The sequence below is a fragment of the Homalodisca vitripennis genome, chromosome 4 (assembly GCF_021130785.1).
Source record: "Homalodisca vitripennis isolate AUS2020 chromosome 4, UT_GWSS_2.1, whole genome shotgun sequence".
NCBI lineage: Eukaryota > Metazoa > Arthropoda > Insecta > Hemiptera > Cicadellidae > Homalodisca > Homalodisca vitripennis.
Genome location: NC_060210.1, coordinates 96,664,346 through 96,683,912, shown reverse-complemented (window position 1 = coordinate 96,683,912; position 19,567 = coordinate 96,664,346). Strand labels below are relative to the sequence as shown.

Below are 19,567 nucleotides of genomic sequence, written 5' to 3'. Positions count from 1 at the left end.
AAATTTATTAAATGAGAAAATATGAATGTTTAATGTTTTGTAATTTTTATATTTCGTCATCGATGACAGCGCTCAATGCTTCTTCCACTCATACACTACATTTGCACATACTAATACGAATTTATATGGCAAAACAATGTTTGCCGGGTCAACTAGTCAACTATATTATTGAAACGGTTTGAAAATTTTCAATGATTTTCATAGTCTCACCGACTGCTAGAAGTATTAAAGTCACAAGATTTTAAAACGTTTTTTCTTATGTTTATGATATCAGCAGGCATGACATTATCATTGGAATGGCCAAATTAAAACTTTAATATATTGTTATATATTATTATTTTTTAATTCTTTTAAAAGTGTAGAGAGCACCAGAGTCCCTTATACTGGCTCTGTGTAATAATACATTTCTACCCTTGGAGTTACGTCCTGTGATAGAAACTACTGATGCAATCTGGTTACAGGCAAAGCTTCCTCTCATAATGTTGGACGTAACAACAGAAAACTTCAGCATTTAACTTCCTACGATAGGATTAAAATGAAACAAAGTTATTACTTTGATATAAGAATATATTTTTATTGCACTTATTATTGCTATCTTATATAAGTTTATATTATTATTGTTTATGCAAATGCAAATGTAATGGCTTTTAATAAAACATATTAACATATATGTTAGCTAACCATTAATGTTATGTAACAAAGCACTAATTTGTATTGAACAATGCAATACCTATACTTGTATTCATTTGTACTACATCTTAATGATATTACAAACAACTTTCTTCTCTTTTACTTAATAATTTAGACATCCAAATAAAAACAAAATAAACAAAAGTATATAGTTACAGAAACAAGGAATTTACAAATAGTAAAAACATTGTTTAGTAGTTTAATATTAAATTTACAAATAACTAGCAAAGAATGATAATATGTCAATATTTAATAAAAAGTACCTGGTTACATCAATCAATACTACACTTAAACATGCAAACCAATGATAATATAATAATAATGATAGAATATATTATTTTAGATGAATGTCGAGTGAGAAGAGCAGAAAGAGATACGTGCTATTAACATTAACTTATTAACATTGTTATTGTTGAATACAAACATCATAAGAAAATAGACCTCATTGCTGGTGGAGTACTGAGAAAAATAGTTTTTTCAGGGTTGATGTAAATTGTACGGAGACCAGACGAAGTTTTAACAATTATTTTCTTCATATGATCATGAACAGTTCTGGACATTTTATTTTCCTGGATTTTCTTGTTATGTTCCTGGATCTGGTCTGGCGGCGTGGACACTGATGATCCAATTCTGCTTGGGGCCTCTTGATGTAAACAATAGTCATGGTCCAAACGTACAGACTCCCAAGTTGGTACTCCAATAACCTGACAAAAACAGATGACTTATGTAAAGTATCCAGTTGGAAAATAAAATCTAGCTTGATAAATTAATAAAATGTATGGAAAATGAATGAGTCGATTTCAGCCGTTCATTTCTCAAAATGGTACTGCAGCAGCTGGCATCCTTGCTGGCGTTTTACATTGCCTTCGAATTGAATGTATCACAACTATATGAGTATCACTAGTTACATGTTATTAATTACACCAATTATGAATAATTACTTAATTATAATCGCAATCAAGAGATTACTACTTTTCTTAGTTATTTTTTCAAAGAAATATTTTTAGTCTCAGCAGATCATCCCTGAAGTCCTGTCATTGTCTGACCTTGTGCGATAATAAGGTCCTAGAGAGATAAAACTCAAGGTTGATTAATACAATAAATTAATTCACCTTAGTCCAACATTTTTTATAGATTTTTGGTTGAAAATGTCAAAGAGCAGTCTGACTGTCTGTCTAAGCAATAACTCTTAATGGTTAGGTTCTAGAGACCTAAAACTTGGTACACATACTCATCTTGATCCAAAAAAGAATCTTATTGGTTGGAAAGTTAAAAGATTAAGGAGCGAGGAAAGGCCTGTCTGCGTAATAATTCTTGATAGAATGGCCCTAGTGACATTGGTTCAAGGAATAACCCTGTTGATTTTAGGTCAAAAAGTAAAAGGGTAATATGTCCGTCCGTCTGTCTCAACATTAATTCTTTCGTCACGGTCTGTCTGTCGGGTCCCTTAATTAATAAAATTTTCTTTGATAAATGCCAATCTATGCACTGTACATTGTCTCGCTGCTCTGTGATAGATTCACCTTTCTAATATTTAAACCAAGAAAATCATTTTCAGTGGGTCATATAAGTGAATGTAATGGACAGACAACATCTGAGCAACATGGATGATGATGTTCAACATTCAACCCTGCAGTAGTACAGTGTTGCATGTTGAGAGAAAGAAGACTTTCTCAGAAAACATAAAATGTTTTGTTGGGGTATTACCAACCCACATAATTAGTTTGTTTATAGTGTGTTGTGCTTTTTGTTATTAATTTTTGTTCGAGATTTGGAACATTTTTGTTAAAAAATATTCTTATATTCTCCAGTACAGATCACACATTTACTTCAACAGACACGCCATTCCGAATCTAAAAACGAGAATTGAAATGTTTTGTAGTATCACCGTGTAATAAAAGGAGAAAGTTGTAATTTGAAGAAACCCACAACTCTAAAATCACTTTTGCTTTCTTTAGAATCTTTACGACTTTCAGAATTATATCATTTCCTGATACAATCCTTTCAAAAATACGAGAGAATGGGTCCCCAAGTTGATCTTCTTTCATGTGAAAAACGATTTCTCAAAACCGACCTAGCGGTTTTCAGTTATCAATTGCTATTTGAGTAATTTTAAGTATTTTCAAGTACAAATTTAATTATTTATTCATAATACCATAATACTTACGTAGCAATAAATTTTATACATTATATTAGTATTATATATATTTATTATATATATATAATATATTAATATTATACATATTTATTATTATTATTTTATATATATATATATATATATATATATATATATATATATATATATATATATATATATAATCACTACTTGCGTTTGCAGTAATTTCCACAAAATATTATTATCAGTTCTAAAATTTAAAGATAATAAATTGTAAGGTTAAAACATTTATTAGGGGAAAAAGTAAGAAGTAATACTTCTACATTAGAAATTAAAGAAAATAAGCTTAAACTTAAATGAAAAGTGACAGGGGACTTTAGAAGCTAGAAAACAGCATTTGTTTAGTTGTTAAAATGTAAAAATGCATACATTTATATTAGTTAATTGTTTTGCCAAAGGCGTGACTGATGGTTTTATTGGAAGGAGGTGAGAGAAGTTTATGTTACACTTACTTGTTCATCTTGTTTGTCGATGCCGAAAAAGCTTGAAACATCTTCACCTGTTAAAAGGAATCCTGTGTTCTCACTGCAACAGGGCAAAGGGGTATATGATAGTTGATGTAATCAACATTTATAAAATGAGCGCTATAATAAATAATGAGCAGAAGTCAAATCTATCAACCTGGCCAAAAGCAAGTCTTACTTCAATACTCGATTTTAAATTTAATTATGTAATCTTATTAAAAAAATTGCAAACAATCTGAAACAAAGAGGCAGATTACAAGATGTACAGTTTTAATCATAAGTCATAAGGTTGTATTTTTTGCAATAATAAAATGATGATATAGAACGTGGCTATGAAATGAGTAATCTAGAAAACACAAGGTTTCCCACTGTATTCTTTTTGAACGTGGATGTTCTAACAAACAATAGGACAATAGTCTACTGGATTTGAAATTAATTTAAATTTTAACGTAATAGACTATAATCCAAGTTACCATGACGCAATGTCTCTATGTGTTTATGTTCTACTAGCACCATATGCATACCATTTGGTATAATAATAGCTATTTTTGTAACAGATATATAGTATACAATCTTAATTCCATCACTGTGCAAATATTGTTAAATTTTCTATGAATAAAATCTTAATATAAATATAAATTTTTGCATTAGGCTAACTGTTGTTTTAGTAGAGAATTTGCCTTTGTTTGTACACAAAACATCTATATGGCCAAATAAGAAACAAATTAACCGGATTGTAAGATTTAGAACATATAGCATCGTTATAATAAGGATAACCCTCATAAGGAACCTTGGGATTGTCATATATTTTAATAAATCATGTCTTAGTTTATGAAGATTACACGGATAAACTAACCTAAAATAATTTAAGCTTAATTGAAAAACAGCGAAAAATAAATAATCATTAGTAACACATGCCATCTGTCTGTGCCTAAAGTTAACTATTTATCATGAACTGCAACTGGGCCTGTTAATTTGACCCAGTTTGAATTGCCACTGTCTGTCTACAGTAGGGGCTACGAAAGAGTGCAGTTGGCACAACACATCAACTACCGTCTGGCAAGACGCGCTGACTCAGACCGTTGTCACAGTGTTTGCTGTACAAACCTCAAACTAAAGTAATTAATTAGTTAGCTCAGTCCTTATTGGCTGCTCCAAGGTCACGCGCCAAATAGGCTTCTTCCTCAACTGCACTCTCTAGTGATCCCTACTGTAGTGTTATATTTGAATAGCTCACCTTCTAGTTAAAAACCTGTGATACACCTTGAAAGATACGAATCTTTATTAGCGTACATAACATAAAACATTTCTAAAAAGATCAAACAGATTTGTTATTCTCACATAATATCAGAATAAATCATTCATGTATTCATCATTTCTCAAAACACATAATTTATTATGCGATAGATACGTGGTTACACTTACCTATTGTATAACTCCTGTAAGAAGAATTCCATACTTGTGAAGTCTGGCACCCTTACATCATCAAACATAATATCGTATTCGCTTTTCTGAAAAATAAATATGCGAATCCATAAATACATATAATATATAATAAAAGAATTTTGGGTCAAATACCGTTCGTTATATGTCAATAAAACTTGGAATACACAGAAACCCTAATATTAATTAATATTATAAATTAAAAAGTGCCTTTGAGTGTTTAGTTTTCACGTATAAACTACTCAACTGATTGTACTGAAATTTTAAATAGACATTCATACGGTTCCTGGGACGAATTAAGCCTATTACTATTTCAAAAACGACTCAGGGCCAGGCCCCACCTTTTTTAAAGTACCGTAAAATCCCATCTTGGTGTCTAAAGTTGTGTAATATTAATTGAATGAGGATACCAAATGTAATCAACTGTTATCTGTGTAAAAATTATTTATTATTTGCAATTTGTATACATTTATAGGGAGTAAATTGTCTAAAGAATAACCATAATATTTCACGCCGTTTTAGATTCCAGCGATTAGGTAAGTACTAATCTATTTCAGAGAATTTCCTAAAACACAAGATTGACAAAATTTGACTCCGAAGACTCCCTTTGAAGCAGTCGACATGAACTATCCCAAATGAAATTTCGCTGGATGTTTCTTTTGAACTGATGCACCAATTCCAGCATTAAATGTTCTAAGATATTTTGTTTTAAATACTTTTAATATAAATTTAAAGACTGATATAAAACCCATCTTAATTCTCTTATGACAGAAGTAGATTTCTCTGATCTGTGATATGTATGTTCTTGATTGGGAAACAAAATACAATCAACTATGGAACAAAACAAAACAAGAACGAAGGAAATTACAATGGCCATAATTATAATGTTTTTGGCATTTTTTCTTCATCGTAGCAACAAGGCAAACTCAACATTGGCGTCGGAAATATAATTCGCCCGAACCAAAAGTGGTCATAAAAGTGCAACACCTACAAAATTACGTGTAAAGCAGCGGGTAACTGCTTGCAGTGCAAAAGACAATGTAAGTAGTCTAACTTTTACTATACATTTAAAGACTGTTATGAAACCGGAATAAGTTTTCTTTGGATACTACACTAAGACCGGAGTAAATTAAAATGATCACAAATATACACTTTTGAACAGCTCACCGTTATAAAGATAACGGACTTTGAAGTGATCAGTCGGGCTTGAAACTACGCCGTTTCCATCATCATTCCTGATTCAGAAGTGTTCACGTGATCTGCCTACTCCTAGTTAACACTGAAAAATGTTTTTGCCTAATAAAATATTTTTCATGCAACTGCATGATCTAGTGTATTAATCAGGTCGGCCTCGTGCCTGATTAATAATCGTACCAATTTCGAACTCTAGTTTTTAGAGGAGACCGGGTTTTTGACCACTCAATACTCACTGGCAAATCCAGTTGTTAACTACAGTCCAGGAAAGAAGTGATCAAAAAAATTGAGCTTTCCAAATAAAAAAATCATTGATCTACCCAACTCTTAAATTGAAGTGCTAGGTCTCTCTGATTGCGTTTTGCCAACGAAAAGATTAAAACGCTTTTCAACTATTGAAATTATCATTAAATAAAGCTTGCTACAAAATACATTGAAAATATTTAGAATGGTAGTAAAAACCTGAGGAAATGTGCGAATGGTGAACGAGTTATAAATCGAAGTCGTGTTTGAGGTTGTGTACAGGTTGATCGGAAAAATACCCGGTTCCAATTCTGAAGACATTTTAATGCACTTAGAAGGAAACACGACTCATAATAAAGTTAAAATTGCACGAAGGCAACAATTTAGTAATTGATATTGAATGAAATATAATGAATGACCCGGAGGCAATACATTTCTGGACAAAATGTGAATGAAAGACCACAGAAATGCTTATTTAGTCTACCAATGCAGATGAGGCTAAAGGTCACTCAAAAGTACAAATTCATCCTGTTGATATGGCAAACAATTTTCTGTGTTGAAAGATTTACTCATTTCAATCACATTCTTTAACTGAGATCATAAATGGTTCAGTATTCCCTGATATTTTCAAATACGCATAGCCAAGCCTTGCTTTAAGGATAATAGTACATGCCCGCAACCCTGTAAAATATTTAGAAAATACTTCTGTTCAATTTGTATAAGCGTATCTTAATAACGCAGGACTTTCAAATTAAATTCCGTTCATAACTACAACCATTGATGCAGTTTTCACATTTACTGAAACGGTTTTAAGTCACTCTTGAGAGGAGAGATTGTGTAGCTTGTCCTTTACTATCTACCCAAAACATTTGTTAATAATGAAATCCTACTCAAACAAATTGAACATGATGGTATCCTTGGATGTGTCAGAGACTGGCTTCAACCTTGTGTTTTTAAGAGGAAACAAAACTGTGTTGTAAAATGGGGCTGGAATCGGTTTCCACTTTTCCTCAGGAATAAATAAAATGAAGTGCCTCAGGAGACAGTATTGGGTTGGTTTTTTCTTGTGTTCGTGAATTACATACCAAGGTTTTATATGACACTTCAGTGATTCTTTTTACTGATGATACCACATCCACTGTCCTGATAAAATTTATCTGAAATTTATTCAGTGAAAAGGACTCTTGGTGAAGCAGTTTCTTAGTTTTCAGCAAGAGTGTTAAAAAAAGAAGTCAAATTATAAATATTTAAAATTAATAAAATAAGAATAACGTTTTTGAAGATTTATATGTTCATCTGTTGATATTGGTAACGTTGCTTGTTATTGTGGTGGTCGGTACTTTAAAACTTGTGTAGGCAACCGAGAAAAAGTTATGTTCCGTGTTTTAGACCTACTCTTGCGCAATTTGCCAAAAACGCCAAACAAATATTCATAGATTGCGTTAGTTATATTCATAGATTAGTATATTATAGAAGGTAACCGGAAATATGCTGTAATTAATATTGAAAAATTCCTTTGAACACATGATTTAATAATATTAATATTAGAGCAGTTAATGTATTGTAGTAATACTAATTCCAAACCTATTTCTCGGTCTTTCATTTTCCGCAGAGTTTATCACATATTGAGTATTTGCTCTTGAAATGAGTGTATATTTCACATTACAATACTGGTATATATCTTAATTATTTTATCAGACAATAACATTGTACAACAATCATTTTTATATTTCACGTAATTTAAAACTAGTATATTTCGGATATCTTTTATGCTTGTAAAAACCGAAAGCTTTCATATACGATTTGATTTTAAACTATCACTTCAGGCAAAGGTCCTAAGAAAAGTGGACATTTGCTTTTTAGAAAAATATTTTAATTTTAAGAAGTGCTCTTGCTAGAGCAATGGAATCTGGTGCACATATTGGGAGTATCCTGGTGTATAATCATGAAAGACCAAAATATTATGCCATTTACAATTAATAAACGTGAATGTTTTCAACTTATAGTATAAATCTTCTTGGAAATTTAACGTTATACTAAATCACAATAAGTCGGACTAATCGCAAAACCAATGAAGCCTACCTAATTCATTAACATTTCTTAAGAATTGACTGCTGTATTATTTTAAATAAACTATCTTATTACTAAAATATAATGACAATGAGTTAAGAATACTGTTTGAATAATGAACAATGCAATCCAAAGGCATTATCCCCTCATATCCTGCAACATTCCAATACTGTCCTTTTTCCAACAATGTTTACATAATCTTTTTAAGTTTATAACTTTTTAATTTAAGACCTAAAATTATATAGCCATTTAAAAATAAACATTGTTGCAAAACATAACTGTGGTCCTCAATACTCATATAGGACTGAGTTAAGTAACAGGAATATAGCTAAGCACAAAAGTAATAAAATATTTTAATTCTTTTACCTTTTTATGAATTAATAAAGTAACTATATAAAACAAATTTAAACATTCACCATTTGAGACGATTAACACTTAAATTTATGAAAAAACAAGAAAAAATGGTTTACAAATATACGACCGTTTTGAGACTTTGAATTAAATGAAACGTACGGAATTTCGGGAATATGGTACAGAATCCTGCCAGGTTTGTAAAATAGTCTCACCTATACAGTTTAGGTGTTATCTTGCAATTTAATTCTCAAAATAAAATAATCACAAAGACAAAATAATTCCGGACACTTCTCAAAATTTTAAGTGGCTGATATTTTTAACCTTACCACATATAAAACATAACCTAACACGTGTTTAAATGGACAGCGCCTCATATAATTGAGTTATAAATATTCCTTTTCGAAACTTTGAACGACATCTTGAAATGTTAAGCGGTATCAAACAGTTAGTAGTCTACAAATTAAATTTGTTCAAATCTACTCAAATAACGTTTATCCATCCGCTATGTGTAATATAGAGATAAATATTTTGCAAAATTCTAACCGGGTAATCTTGAAACCTTTATTTTGACCATGGGTGGTGAACTTTCTTGAGATATAAGTACTGTTTCCGTGTAGTTTGAGTTATTTTTAATTTTCGGCAGATATCGTGTTCACTCACGTTGCTGCTATGCTAATTTATACCGTTCAAAACTAATAGCTGTTGTTTAATGTAGATAAATTTTACAACATAGTTTGATATTGGGTATAATATTTATTACTACAGGCTCATTGGGTCAACGAAATGGAAAACATTTTATAAATTCCTAAAGAAAGCAGATTTCACAGCTAGGTGCTTGACTAACTACTCACGTTTCTAGATTAACCCATATAAGTGTTTCAACCAAACCGTTTGTTAATATATAACAGCAATTATTTTAATGGAGCGTTGACCAACGAGCTTAAATGAAAGTGATTTTGTAATTCTTTAAAGAACGCCGATTGCACAGCCAGGCGCTTCGCTAAAGACGCACATTGCTTCATTAACTCATTAAAACAGTCGATTAATCAATCGTACTAAAAATTTCAAGGCTACTGACAAACTTCATAAACTATTAGACATAATAGTCTATTAGATCAGACGATTTCTGAAAGTAATATACCGTAACAAATAAATATAAACGCTATTTCATAACACAGGATACGATTTAATACCATAACGCTATTTCATATTTGGATATACTATAATATGATGGCCCTTTTTGTAATAAACTAGGCTAGTAGTATTTTCGAAAAAATCAAATTATTCTAGGCAATTAGTCTTAAGATTATACATGCACAAAGTAGCTTTTAAAAGTTGTTGTAACGGCAGCAATAGGCAAAAAAACACAAGTATTTTATTAATTTTAAAATTCATGGTTGTAAGAGAATGCACTTACCGTTTGAGCAGGATTACTTGTTAGTGAGGCCATCGTTGACGATGATTCGGTTGTTAGGACGTGGACGTGGACGAAACCAATATCTGTTTAACGCCTAAAAAAACATGGATGTAAATAGATTGGATAAATTTGTATTGCTGTTCAAAAGCAGTACTTATTTTTTATTGGTTAAATGTTTATTCAATTTAGATGAAATATTTAACAAAAATATTCGTTCTTTAAAGGGGTATCTTGAAACAAAGTTATTGTACTTACAAATGTTACGACATTTGTCTTTCATTGCGCATGAACGACAATATTTTCTATACTGAAACATTTCTCTATAAATAATATTATAATGTAGCCACATATTCTATTCGTTATAGGTCTCGCGAGAGAGGGGAGAATTAAAAAGCTATACGACAATTTTGGGTTTCAAAACGTTTTAAAAGGTATTTATACTATAAATTTATTTGGAGGGCTTTTAAAGAGTTTTAAAAGTCTTTTAAGAGGTTACACTGTATACCATAATATATGAATCTTATGTATTTTATATTAACTATCCGTAATCAACAATTACTATTTACATTAAGATGTTGTTTTCTATAAAGATGGGAATGCAACGAAGTTATTTGTAATTTGTTGCAAGGACGTAGCCAGCGAGGGGATCCAAGGGGTCCGGAACCCCCCAAGTTTAAATGTTTCTCAGTTACTTTTTTAGTAAACGATTATTATTATTTCAATAATTCAGTACTACTGGCATGTACTGCTGGAAGATCGTTCTCAACAAACAAACGGGTCAACAACTTTTTAAGGAACAAAGTGGGGCCTTACTAAATGTCCACTACGGGAAAATATCAGTTGTCAGTTGGGATCCAAGGTTGTGTATATTTCTTGCAAATAAAATTCTTGATCCTTGTTCTACTTTCACAAGTACTTGAGTATAGAGGGTACACATTAATTAGTGTTTAGTAACATACATTATTCAAAAAACAAAATTAAACAATGTAAATTTTAGAGTTCTTAAAATACTGAAAATAATCATTAAGACACATTTGGGCAACTACAATAACTTATGTTCAGAGTCTTAACTACTTAACCAGGGTGCATTGTGACCATATGCCGACATGCTATACACCCACAATGTATATGTTAAATCAAAAATAAAATGTATTTATTTGTCTATAAGTAACTTGTAAAAGATTTACCGCCTTATAAAGAAACTGACTGAGACATCAATCAGTTTCGAAGAGCACAATACTGTATATGGCCGTGTAGATTTGATTTCTTTGTTTAAGGTTTTCTTATTGCCGGTGGAAGGTTTGAAAGGGTAATAGGATTTCTGGCATTTGCCACTGTCAGGTTTGAAATCTAGCCTCAACATCAAGTGGGAAGGTAATTAACACAAAACAATATCTTTATTTTCTTCCTATTTTTGTGTACTCATTACTTTTCCACCTGATGAAGAGGATAGATTTTAATTCTCGAAACGTTGTGATATCGTATTTTGTTACATACAGTGATGTCCGAAATTCCAATAGACGTAATTGTTCAAACGGACCATGAATTTAAATTAACTATCGTCGAAACGTATTGCTAAATAATATAATTATAAAGGTTACTGACGTGACCATCTTAATTGTATTGTCTGTTTGTTTATCCCTCTCTGCAACAGCTCTTGATTGAAATATCCTAGATATTTTACATTTGGTATACAGACTTCTTTTTGTCCAAACAAGAACTGTCTTGATTTTGCGGTAAACAGGTAAAAGGGGAGCTAATTTTCATTGAAAAGGTAAAATGGCTTTGAGCCTAGTTATATAGTATTCCGTGCACGCAGTACGAAAAATAGATTGTGTTGCAGACAGGATAGAAGGCGCGTGTAATGGCAGGATAGGAGTTACTTCCTTTTCAGTAGAGTTTTGTACGTTTTGTCAGGTCCTTTGGCACTCCGGTGTATAATTTCATTTTTAATAGTAAAAAAACTTTAAACATTTTAATATAATGCTATAATATTAATACCTCTAAATATATTACAAATTGAAGTTTTTAAAAATTAAACATAATACTATCAGCCTTTTATTCATTGTTAAATAAAATGTGTAAATATTTATTCCATAAGTATTGAAAAACAAAACAAATAAAACTACTATGTCTCCCTAGATACAACTCGGACCCATATCATTGTGTGAATGTAGTAGTTGACATATTACAGTATATATATGTTTATATATAAAACCATGTTAACATCAATGTGAAACACGATATTTATTAATTATGATAATAAATATTTTATACTTAATTGTTATTACGTTTAATTTCAAAATAGTATCCAAATACATTTCTTTGTTGAACAACATTTTTAAAAGTCGACTATTCTCAAGGGTTTTCATTAACATTTATATACCCCGTCTCAGTATTTGCATAACATTTAAACATTTCTTACTGTTTTGGAGCAATTTTTAAAGTTTTTGTTATTCGAGAAAGTGTATTATAGGCCTACATGTTCATACCCAGATATTTAATGTTCTCTAAATGTTCCAAAGTTCCAATTCGCTAGATATATAAACGGCATTATCGATGCAATGGAGGCCGGGGAGGTAGTTATAGGGTGCACTGCCGTCCTTATAGCAAAGCTTTCGATTTTGTCGTTGTTGATATATTGGTAGGTAGGCCTAAACTTAAGTCGATGATGTCATTAACACCGCTTTGAGTTGGATGATCTTAGCGGCAGACGCCAGGTGACTGAGATTAAACATGTTTCAAAATAGAATAAATCAAATCAAATGAAACGCAAATAGCATATGGTGTCCCGTAAGGATCAGTTTTTGGGGCCTCTGCTTTTTATCATTTACATGAATGACGTTGCAAAAGTCATCCCAGAGAGCGATAATTATGTTTGAGGATAATACAACAATCATCATCAGGCATAAGAATTTATACAAGCTCGAAGCCAGTGTATCTAACAAAATAAATAACATGGCTCAATTTTTCAAACCCAGTTTCTTGAAATTTAATCCTAAAAAATGCAAAATCCCAAAACTTTCCATCAATGAAACTCAACTTGATGTAACGCACTCCGTCGACTTTCTGGGGGTGAGGTTGAACGAGTGTTTTTAGACTGGAGTGAGCAGTTGTGTAAGATAGAGTCAAGGCTAGCAAAGGACATTTTTTCTTACGCAGCCTCAGAGGACTAAAAAACTTGGACGTAATGAAATCGGTCTACCACTGCTTGCTATTGTATTGCGGGGTGCGACGAAATCAAAATATCAAAATAAAAAAACAAATTTTTGTCTGGCATAAGAAGGAAATCTATTATGTCCTCAGTCGCATTGCAAAGATCTTTTCTCAAATATGACAATTATTTTAACAGTGCCTTTACATTTTCATGACCAAGTCTCTGTTAAAAAAATTGTATAAATATAAATAAAATTCCACACAATGGAATGTGTAAAGAATATACATGCACACAACATCAGACATAAAAATAAGTTTGCTGTTTTACATAGGCTAAACAGTTATGAAAAAAGCACAAATTAGCCGGTTTAAAAATTTTTCAAGCAGTACCCATTGAAATTCAATCAGTTGAAGGGCTAAAGGAATTATAATGGTTTTTAAATTGTTTCTATCGAAAAACTGTTTTTATATTTTGAAAGAATTTTTCAATAAAACTAACCAAGGTGCCACCATGCCCACTACCATTCTTCAACTGCACTAAGCTGGGAAAAGAACTTCAGATAAGGCATTTTGACATGTTCATCATCGTTCGGATCAAGTGAATAAGTATAATTTCCTAATACTCTAATTTGTAAACTATATCAGTTTATCGGAAAAACCATAGCCCTTCTAACCAGTTTATTAATCTTATTTTGTTGTGATAATCATAGGCGTATCCAGGAGCGGGATTTGGGGGTTGTAAATCAAACATCCCCACGTTGATTCCTATTTTCCCGACCAACAGTGCGATTATCATGGACAATGCTCGTTATCATTTCAGGGTCAAAAGAAGAATCTGACATCAAACCCTACAAAGGTGGATATGATAAGGTGGCTGGAAGAAAAAGAAGTTAGCATTACGCTTGGTGTAATGAAGAATTGTACAATTTGGTGAAAGTGCCCTAACCACCTAAATAATTGAAATAAAAGCAGCAGAATTGGGGTTTAAAGTCATTCTCCCTCCATTACACCATTGCCAGTACAGTGGGTTCGGAGTATATGAAGAAATGCGTGAAAGACAGGAACAAAACCTTTAACTAGAAAAACTTAAAGTACTACTCGATGAAATCGTAGTTGCAGTAACGTACAATTTGTGGAATAACGTATTTGAAGATTTGCCGCCTCTGGGATATATACACACACATAACCTATAAAATCAGAGTAAAACCTCAACTCAAACTGAACTGACTGATTTCGGAACAGCGGCGGCGCATGGCGCATGGTGGTTGGTGCCGCGGATCAGATAGAGGGGGAGAGCCTAGTCTGAAGGCGCCGGCGGGCTCGGCGACTCAAACAATACCTTCAAGTCCCAGAGGCCCAGAGCTACCGGCTGAGGCGAATACTGTCGCGTCCCGGAACATACCATATTTTATTAATGTTAGAAGTACGAAATAAATTGGATATATTAAGAGTATGATTGTACATTTCCAATTTACAAATTGTTAAATTTAGAAATGTATGAAAAGTAATTTTTCACATATTTTTAACTTTTGATATTGTTTATTTTTTACAAAAATTTGCCACCCCCCGAATTCTGCCGCCATGGGCTAATTATGCCCATTCAGCCAATATGTAAATCCAGCTCTGACGAAGACATGGGATGTGTAGTATTACAGTAAGCGTGTTGTTTACCATTACTAATACCACAGACAATGGATACGTTTCTATAGAAACGTATCCATTGTCTGTGCTAATACTCTATTCTTATTATCTGGATTAATAAAATGCTGTCACCTATTTATGCATAGTTGGTATTAACAACTTCATAATAAATTGGACATGTTATTCTATTAGTAAATTGTAACATAATTGTGTATAAAAATTATATGTAATTTACGTGTGTGTATTAAAAAGTAATAAGAAATTGTAATTTTTCAATATTTAACAGATAGACGGATTCATCATTCTCGTTCTCTGATTAACAGTACGATAATCTCGTTATCATTTTGTAATGTATATTAATTGTTTACTTTACTACCAGTAAAGTATCAAAATAAAGTCTAATATCACTTCATCATTGACCCTTTTATTCCTAAGATACTTTAGGAATGGCGTAGTCATTTCGTGTTTGAAATCGATATATATTCCAGGCATAAAATCTAGATCTTGTGCCCTTAAAACAATTTATCTCGATTAATTGTTTTACAATATTGTCGTTTAACAATAACTTCACATTTATTATCAATTACAAATAATTCTAAGGCAATATGCTGCTTTAATGCTTAATAAATAAACTATTAAATGTTTTATCTAATTTGCCTCTCAGAAAAATCGGTTAAGTCAATATACATTAATGGTCTAACATTTCAAACAGCTTGCTTGATAGAAAAGAAATATGTACACATAATCAACGTTAAACATTACTGGGAAAATCCTCTTTCGATCATAAACAATTATAGCAATACTTATGTGATAAACAATTATGTATTAGAGCACAATACGATAACGGAAAATTATTACCTCAGTTCTAACATAAATAAAAACAATATTATAAATTTCCTCATATTGCAATGCAATTATTCAAATTAATCGAATTTTGATTGAATTATAATACTTCATTTTTTATGATCTCATCAGAGTTACATTAAAAGTCATATCAAAAAAGTTCATACAACGCCTCAATAAACGTATTGACCGAATCAGAGTAAACGCACATATCTTAGTACCGTATTGGTTAGGCCAGGAAGAGCAAGTGTCTCGCTCTTGATGATGATTAAAAAGTGACAGTTTCCCATCGGTTTTGATGGCCATGAATATAATATAACTAAAAATGCTGACCGTATGGTGTATCACGCAGTGGAGGCTACTGAGGAAAATCTTTTGCAGTTGTCAAAAATAAAGAGTGCGCAATGACTGGTGCAGCGCTGGTTCTAATCTAATACATTGCTCAGTAATCTGGATAAAACATTCAACATTATATTTTTTTATTTTAGAAATTACACAGATGTTTCTGATAACTAAGCTACCTGGCTACGCCTATTTTGGGCTGTTGCACATGGATTTATTTATTCTTTGGGTTATGCAACTTCTGTTAAAAACCCCTTAAACACACCTTTCTTTCTGAATCAACGCAAAATTTGAATCACAAAAAGCACTTGCTCTGCCGGGATACCATATCACTTAAATTCAAATTTCATATTTCACGATTATCCAAAACAAGCGATTAATTTCAAATCAATTGTCTTACATTATTTAATAAACTTCAAAGTTCTGCTAGAGATGACATATTGTTCTGCTAACACATTATATGAACATTAAATTTGGGATTGGCTTATGAATAATCCACGCTATTCAATTTCTAAATTTCTGGACATGAAAATAGATGTAGGCCTACGGTTTTCGGCATTGCTTGAGTATATTAATCCACATATACAATTATATAAAATTAATTCTAAAAAATGATAAAATAAACCCATCTACAAAAGTTATAATCTGGCTCAGTTTCGTTGGGTTTATATGTTTAGACATTTAATGTTATTGACAATGTCTATTTCTTTGTTGTGGCAATAAAAAATCGACGAAAACTGATTTAATCAACAAAGTGATTTTAAAAGATACCCAATCCAATCCACATTCTTATTTGAAATATAGAAAAGTTTCAATTATGATGCAAATATACCGACATCAACTCAACCTCTGAGTACTTATTGCCAAGTAAATATTTGTTAAATGTCAAAAAATAGTCAATATGTAATAGAGCCCTAATTTATAACATCAACACACACCCAGTTATTTACAAATAATTCATGATTTGTCATCAAATATGTAGAAATAAAAAGCAGAATATCGTGTATGTTTACCAATAACTACATACATCATAGTTTTTCAAGGGATGTGTTCAATATTTTGAAAAACAGGGAATAACCAAGGATTTAATTTAATACGCTATTATCAATAAACATAGTAAAACAGCACTTACTATTTGTTGAAGTGGCGAACTCTGGAGCGTGAAGTAGATGTGAGCGAAGCGCAGATACACTTGTGTCACAAACAGACAGGCCACTGTCTAAAAGGCAACTGACTGACTTCGGTATCCAAGAAACTGTTTTGACGGGAGCCTGAGTGCGGGTAAAGGCGGGGCGTCGTCACCCCGCTCACCCCCTCACCCAACCACAAGACTGGTCGAGTTGTAGTGGGGGTAAAGGGTGTGTTGTGTAATTGCTAAAGTCTAATTGTTAAAGTTAAGTAATGTAAATCCATTCAATGTACTTTCTATTCTTGTTTGAGACATAATTATCTCTTGATTAAGAACATAGCTTTAAACTTGAAATATATTACTAGTAATTTTAATAATAACTATAATTCTCAAGTAGTCTCTAGTTGGGAGTATGCAATGATAGCAGTGGCGTAGCGAAGGGGGGGGTCCAGGGGGTCCGGACCCCCCCCCGAAATTTTAAGACATATTAAAAAATAAAGCATGGAGCAGGAGAAAAAAGGACAGTTATCATTACTCTTGTCTACAAACATTAAATTGATTGATTTCACTGATTGAAGTGACCGTTGTTAAAAATATAATTGTCCTTTCGTTTAAATCATAAAGTACCTATCAAACGATACTTTTAGGCTCGGTCTTTCGGATAGTGTAGTGTAATCACGGTATTTCTATAGGGTGCGGTCACGTGACGTCGCAAAGTAACCTGAACCGTAACACGGCGACCACTTCGTTCAAATTCGTCATGGAGACGTAAAGTGACTACATAGAATTAAGTTAAGACGTTGATTTTAGGTGTCATTAAACTGTAAACGTGTATATAATTATCGAAAAAATCACTTTCGGTCGGAAAATACACTTAAAAAAACTCTACTGATTAGAACTTCAACTAATTTGGACTTCAATGATTGAGGTAAACGTGGGGTTTTCGATTGATTTAGGCGACGATTTTTGTTATCATTAAACTGTACACCATACCTATATAATTACCGAGAAAAAAAAATCACTTCCGGTAGGTAAATACCGAAGAAAAGCTCTCTACAGATTCAAGTTTTGCCGATTTTAGATTTCATTGGTTGAGTGGTTGAGGTAAAAGTGGTACTTAGGATTATGTTAGGACGGTGATTTTAGGTATGAATTCAACGCCGACTAATACATATATAATTATCGAGAAAAAAAAAACAATTAAAATCATTTTAAATTAGCGACTTTCTTCCTATGGAGTCCCACAGGGATCTATACTTGGGCCAGTCTTGTTCCTTGTGTACATCAGCAGGCGGAACTCATCGCTCCTGAGAGGGAAAATGATCCAGTATGTTGACGATACAACGCTCTGCATTAAAGCTCCAACAAAACATGAATTAGAAATCATTTCCTTTTTAGAACTGAATTCATGTATTCAGTTTTTTTCTAAATTAAATCTGAGGACCAACAACTCCAAATCAAATGCACTAAATTTCTGTTTGCGGCAAAGAGAGATTGAGGATCGCGCTGCTGTGATGGCGGAAGATGTCCTCATAGAGGAAACTGATTCCACCAAGTTCCTCGGAATGTACCTTAATCGAAGTCTGACTTGAGACAATCACATTGAAAGTACCTGCTCAACGGTTTCTTCAGGCATTTATGCTCTACGGAACCTTTCAAAATTTTGCTCCCGGGATGTACTAAAAATGGCCTACTTCGGCCCTGTACACCCCCATCTAATGTACGAGTTGAGGCTATGGGGCAGCTGTTCTAAATACAAATTTGAGCGAGTATTTAGAAGTCAAAAGAAAGCTGTCCGCATCATTTCAAAATTGAAATCCCGAAATTCATGCAGAGATGCCTTTAGGGAGCTTGGATTGCTAACTTTGCCCTGTCTCTACATCCTCGATGTCGCCCTGTTCTGCCGATTTAAGTGCGAGTTCGTCCGGGGCAGGGACGTATATCAATACGGGACAAGAGGCAGGGACAACCTTCGGTTACATCCGCACAGAACAGCCGCATTTAAAACGTTTGCCATCCGAGGTTGGTGTTAAGCTGATCAACAAGCTCCCTGATGAAATCAAACGAATGATTTTGTTTGAATGAACCAACAAAATTTAAAGCTCGATTGAGACACTTTTTGGTGTCGAGGGTGTTTTATTCAGTGGAAGAGTTTAAGATGAGCCGCTGGGATGAAATTTAAAGTAATTCGATCATCCTTTATTTCTGGTGGTAAAATTTAGAAGATTTTAAAACGAATGGCTGTAAGTACGTATCAGTCTTAGGAATGAGTGTGGACTGTGTATGAACGGGTATGAATGGGGGCAATTTAAAATAGATATACATATTTCTAAATAATTTAATTTGACGATTGTATGCAATTTTTATTATTGTTGACACAATAAAAAGTATTATTATTACCTCCG

General features: G+C 32.5%; 1 protein-coding gene across 3 annotated transcripts in view; it reads right to left on the bottom strand.

Moving 5' to 3' along the window:
- Positions 1 to 555: 555 nt before the first annotated feature.
- The window catches only part of LOC124359816, a 54,297-nt gene continuing 35,285 nt past the window's right edge, over positions 556 to 19,567 (bottom strand). Inside the window, exons 1-5 of one of the 3 annotated variants that reach the window (XM_046812870.1) lie at positions 17,166 to 17,696; positions 10,052 to 10,145; positions 4,756 to 4,841; positions 3,319 to 3,391; positions 556 to 1,394 (exon numbers count right to left, since the gene is read on the bottom strand). In XM_046812870.1, coding sequence (XP_046668826.1) covers positions 1,116 to 1,394; positions 3,319 to 3,391; positions 4,756 to 4,841; positions 10,052 to 10,084 — 471 coding nt within the window. In that variant the 5' untranslated portion in view covers positions 10,085 to 10,145; positions 17,166 to 17,696 and the 3' untranslated portion in view covers positions 556 to 1,115. Of the gene's footprint in view, positions 1,395 to 3,318; positions 3,392 to 4,755; positions 4,842 to 10,051; positions 12,115 to 17,165; positions 17,697 to 19,567 lie in introns of those variants that run through there. The other 2 variants (XM_046812868.1, XM_046812869.1) reach the window with 2 other exon arrangements.